The 6,000-nt window shown below is 44.5% G+C and overlaps 1 protein-coding gene across 1 annotated transcript in view; it reads right to left on the bottom strand.

Annotated features, from left to right (window-relative positions):
• The window catches only part of Cdc14b (cell division cycle 14B), a gene marked incomplete in the record, with an annotated part of 126,801 nt that overhangs the window by 74,961 nt on the left and 45,840 nt on the right, over window positions 1–6,000 (bottom strand). The window contains 2 exon segments of the mRNA XM_017794870.2: window positions 1–22; window positions 804–894. Of these exon segments, the coding sequence (XP_017650359.1) occupies window positions 1–22; window positions 804–894 (113 nt within the window).

Here is a 6,000-nt window from a genome sequence, read left to right as displayed (position 1 = left end):
TGGTCCAAAATCTGCGTAGAAGCTTTAAAAGATGAAAAATAAAAACAAGTATGCATATTTTAAGTGTCCTGAATATAAATGCTATTTTGTAGTTCCTAAAATCAAATTATGACAAGAAAGCATCAACGAATCCAAACTGATAGTGGTCATACAATTCTAAGGTATCATCTCACTAACAGAAAAAATAGTCTGTTTAACACCACCTATTTAAATGGGCAACAAGTGGGCTGGAATTGTATCTCAATAGTAAAGAGCTCAGCCAGCATAAATAAGGCATTGGGGTCCCTCCCCGTGATAATTGTTTTGAGAATCACACACACACACACACACACACATACACACACACACACACACAGAAACATGTGATGCATACTAACTCTAACCTCAATTTCCTTAATTAAAAAAGCTGTTCTTGCATACATATTTTCCACTGTTAAAACCAGTACCTTAGTACATGTTTATATTTCATTACGGCATCAAAGTGCAAAGATTAGAACATAAAAATTTAATGTTTAACTGAAGGTTCTTTCTATCCCTAAATATTACTTTATTACCAACAGTTTGAAATAGACATAGGAAATTCAAAGAATCTTGAGGACATTCTTAAAATATCTATATTACACTGAACTGGAAAGCCTGGAAAACATGAATCAGTTCCTATATATGAGCGACCTAACAGAATTAAATAGCATCCTGCAATGAGTGATATCCAATTTATGATCTTCTATATCATCTGTACACATACCTTGAGATTCTTCAAAAGAAATACCAAAAGTTACAGTCTTTTAGAAGGCAATACTTACTTCTCATACTCAAGTTCATTATCTATGCTGAAATAATGTTCGTTTGATGCACTCCTTGGTCTGCTGTAGAGAATGGCAAAACAAAGGCGATCTGAAACAGAAAAATTGCAATGTTCCTTCCTTCAAGTTATCAGTCTCCCAGGTCAAGATGCAACTCTTTTCAGATGGAGTCAAAGGTGGCTTTTGGTTTGTTTGCCCCCCCAATCCCTCGGGCATGTTTCAGATGATGGGGGTGACCATGGGTAATTTCAAAATATTCTGACTCTTTTGGTAGATAATAAGCACAAATTTCAAAGAAGAAATTGCCCTAAACAGTAAGTTTCAATAGTGATCAGTGACATTTCACATAGTGATATGGTGTGATTTCTAAAGCAGCTGATTCTTCACAAAACTTTAGTTTCTTGGACTAAGAAATCTCAGGAAACAGCAGCATGCATTTGATAGCTAGTCACCAACCATATATCATGTTATAGGGCATCCTGAAAAGAACTGTAGTTAAGAAACTGTAGTTTTTAAAGACAAAATTGCTTTCAAAATTGCTGTTTATAGCTATAGAACACAAGAAATGGTATGTTTATCCAATTTGTCTCAGGTACACACACACACACACACACACACACATATTTGGAATCATCCTTTAGGCTTCTTACAGGTAAGGCAAATTAAACAGAAGCAATGAGAGGTTTCGGCAGGGTGAGGCTGGGATTAAATCCATGCTGCATAAATGCAGTCAGGCTGCTCTGAGGTTTAGCAAGAAGGGCAGTCATGTTCCAAGGTGCCACCTTTCTTCCACTCCCCCAAAAAGGTTGCCTAAAACTCTTCATGAAACAGCAATCTCCAATATCTAACAGTGAAATCAGCCATGGTAGAATAGTACACGCTCTAAACGTGGCAAAAATCAAGGATACCTTTGAAATATATATTACTTTCATCTCCTGCAAGTTGGTAAGAACGTAAGAAACAAAAGCTTGGACCCTGGCATCCTTTCCCCAGATGGTAATTTCAAACTTTTTTCCCCCCTCAACTGCAACTCAACTCACATAACCGTTGCATTCATGTTCTAGTAAATGCAACTGAAAATTTCTTGCAATCGCAAGCACTCAGATCACAGGGCTTAGTCCTTTCCAACCACAAACGACCTTTGATCCCGTTGCACAGAGCCAAAGCATTTCACCAGCTCCCGAGAGTGTAAGGACACAGGGGTCATCAGCACACCAAAGCAGGGACTCGCCCCAAAGCCACTCGCCCCAGAAGGGAAGGCCAGCCGCTCCCATGACAAGCAGGTCGGGGCTCCCGGGGTCCCTCGACTGCCCCGGCGCCCTGTGCCCTGCACACTCACCTCGGATCACCTCGGCCACCCGAGGGGTCCGCGCGCCCTCCCGGCTCATAACTCCAAAGCATCTGGAAGGCAGGGCGAGGATAGACTCTGTGGATCCGGCGACAACCAGCCACGGGAAGAATGCAAGGACGGCCACACCCCCAAAGTTTAAAAAACAGTGAAGTTTAAAGGACCGCGCCCAGGCACCTGCACAGCGACACCCTGGCGGGTGACAGAAGGCAGACAGGGAGAGCCAACCCCGGAAGTTTAAACTCTGGGACGGCCTGAGCGGGGACGCGCGACCGGGGACGGTTGCTCTGCAAAGACAGCAACCCCGCCCACAGGCACGCGCGTCCAGGGGCCAGCTGCCCTGCAGAGCTACCTGGCCCGCTCAAGACGCGCTCGGCACGCACAGGACGAGATCGGGATGCGCAGGGCCAGCGCAGACCCAGGAGGCCGGGGAACCCACGGGCACGCGCGGCCAGGGATCAGCGCTCGGCAAAGGGAGCAACCCCGCCAGCTTAGTGCACAGGGCCAGCACAGAGCCGGGAGGCCTGGACACCCACGGGCACGCGCGGCGCGCGGTGACAGACCCACATTCCATTTCTGTCCTCCGCCCCCCCCCCCCCCCCCCCCCCCCCCGCCGCTAGGGGGCGCTGCCGCCGCCCGCACCTCGGAGCCGTCCCAGGCCGGACCAGCCAGGCTTAAAACGCGACTGGGCGCTGGGCCCTGCAAAGTGTCAGCTTCGAAACTGTGCAAGACCAGCAAGACTTCAAGGCCCGGGGCTGGACAGATGGGAGCACTTGCAGCTCTTGTAGAGGACCCAAGTTCGGTTCCCAGCACCTATGTCGCAGGGCTCAGAACGGCCTGTAACTCCAGTTCCAGAGGATCCGACACCCTCTTTTGGACTCCACGGGCACGTGCAAATACACACATATACACATACACACATACTTAAAAATAAAAAATAAATCTTTAAAAAAAAGAGTCCCCAAGGCCAACGCGTACTTGTTCAAGTGAGTTTGTTTCCTGAGCCTCTTGCCTCTGCCTCTCCAGCATATCCTACCTGCGTGTGATGCCGCAGAGTACGTCTCAATAAATGAATATAAATAAATAGAGGCCGGAGAAGATGGCTCAGCAGTTAAAGAAAGGCTCTTGTCCCTGGAGGAGGGAAGCCTATTGACCGGATTTCTATCCCGGGAACCCAAGTAAAAGGGGAAGGCAAGAACCGACTCCACAAAGTCCTCCTCTGACGTGCACACACACGCGCACACTATGTGCATGCACATACGCACACTAAATTAAAATTTTAGTATAATGGTAAGCTTAACACTAGGGCCATGTGCCCCTTTCAAGGTGAGGGCATAGTCTAAAAGCATCTGATACCCTTCCTAAGGAACCATTCAAAATGGTTCGTATCTTAATCTCAAGAAAACTAGTTAACATACAGGATGAGTGTGGCCCCCATTGTATATAATATGGTGCTGGGATTGTGTTTATTTCCTCCCAAGTGTTCTACAGAAAAGTGTTCTACTGAGGGGTGAAAATTTGTCAATAACTTTCCCTTGAAACAGAGAAGCAAAGCAATAGCAAGTCTTTCCTAAAAACGACTGTGTATAATCTCAGTGCAATATACACACCACTATTTTTGCTTCAAAGTCCTGCACACTCCCTAACCTTATTCTAAAATTTCAGATGGATCGACTATGTGGGGGGGGGGCAGTGACGGAGAGAGACAGAAAGACAGATACAGAGAGAAATTCTTTTCATATTTTCACTTAGGGAAGACTTCTTAATGACAGAAAATCAAAACACTGTCTGAATCACTGATTGATACACATTTTAAAATAGTTTTCAAGACACTAAGTACAAACCAAGCCAAGGGATAAGCTGGAAAGAACATTCTAAATTCATCTCAAGAATATACCCAACCTTAAATATGTTATTGCAGAAATAACTGAAATGTCATTTTAAAGTTTGAGGTACTATTCTTCCCTCCCACCGGCAAAAAGCAACCGAGTGTGATAGCCATCATGCTGAGCAGACTGTGGGAACAAGCACTCTCCCATACCACCTGTGGCTAGCAACAGAAACCGAGATGCCTTCATAAAGAGAGCTGTTTGGGCAAACATGCTCACAACTGAAAACTGCAAAGACTGTCAAAACAAATTACCATTTACACAGGTGTATTTAAATTTTTTAGAATTGTACTTTATTTTGTGTGTGGCAGAGGACAAGTCTCAGTTCTCTCCTGCCCCCTTGTGGGATGCAGGGATCGGGACTGAGTTAACATCATCCAGTTTTCTTGCAAGCACTTCTAACATTGAGTCATTTCTCCAGCCCTACCTATATGTGCTTAAAGCCCCATCATTCATGTATGTATTTAAAGCACCACCTTTTTATATGTGCTTTAAAGCATGTGTACACCAGCACAGGACTATACAGGACACCTTGTACAGCTAATCTCCAGAGCCAAGAAACCGGTCAGCAGTGGGCGCCCTTAGATCAGGAATGTGGGCGCCTGGAAACAGAAGGGAAAGGAAGACCTGGGTCTTTTCAAAGCTTTTGAATTTTGGACAACACGTTACCTATTCAAAATGAGAAAGTTTTGAGAAATAAACTTGCAGGTTAACAGTGTTCATACAAAGCTAACCCCCACTGTGGTACAAAGCACTGTGTGAGACAGCCTGGAGGGGACCCTTTCCATACGCAAAAAGGTGAGAGTAACTGTTTTTGTTTTCTACTCACCTGCTAAATTCCAGGTTGCTTTTTTAAGTAGTGCCAATTAAACTAAAAAAGTAAGGCCAGTGAGATGGCTCAGTGGGTGAAGACATTGGCTGTCAAGCATGACAACCTGAGTTCAATCCCAGGATGCAGCTGGTAGAATGAGAGAACAGACTCCTAACAGTCCTCCTCTGACTTCCACAAACAAGTGCATGCATGCATATGCACACAAATAAATAAATAAAAAGTAACAACTTTTTTTAAAACTAGAAAAATAGCTAGATGGAACTCAGAAGAAACTTTTCCCTCCAAGCTCAAAGCTCAAATCCAGTTTTCTAAAAAACATTTTATACATTTCAGAAGGATAAGAAATCAATGACTGAGTCCACTTACCCTTACATAAAGTCACAATTCTCTTTACAGAGCAGAATTGTAATAAACTATCACAGAGATTAGGATACTGAGTTTGAGGGCATTTATTATGAACCTAGAGCTTAGGGCTGGAGAGAGGGCTCAGTAGTTAAGACTGCTGGCTGCTCTTCCAGGGGATCTAGATTCAGTTCCCATCACCCACAGAGTGGCTAACAAACATCTGTAACTCCAGTTCCAAGGGATCGGACACCGTCTTCTGGCCTCTGTGGGCACTGCATGCAAGTGATGCACTTATACATATGCAGGCAAAACACACACATAAAATAATAAATAAAAAATATTTTAAAACACAGAACCGGGGGGGGGGGCTGGAGAGGGGGGTCAGGGGTTAAGAACACTGGCTGTTCTTGCAGAAGACCTGGGTTCAAATCCCAGCACCCACATGGCAGCTAACAACTGTCCATAACTCCAGTTCCAGGGGATCTGACAGCCTCTTCTGTCCTTTGGGGGTGTTGCACAACACAGGTGCACTTACCTACATGCAGGCAATAAACATATACACATAAAATAAAAATAAATAAAATATTTTAAAAAACCCAGAACCTGGAGCTACACATATGCTTCCTCATAAAGTTTACCTTAAAGGTCTGTGATTAACCTCACAATCCTATTGTAAAGCCACATGGTTGCCCCTTTAATTTGTCTTAGAAAAAACTGAATTGCTCTTCTTGTCCACACATCCCTGTCATAGATCACCACGTCTGCTCCTCTGAATGCTACAGA

This window comes from Nannospalax galili, unplaced genomic scaffold (assembly GCF_000622305.1).
Source record: "Nannospalax galili isolate Female #2095 unplaced genomic scaffold, S.galili_v1.0 scaffold467, whole genome shotgun sequence".
Classification (NCBI taxonomy): Eukaryota; Metazoa; Chordata; class Mammalia; order Rodentia; family Spalacidae; genus Nannospalax; species Nannospalax galili.
This window is presented reverse-complemented; position numbering and strand designations above follow the sequence as displayed.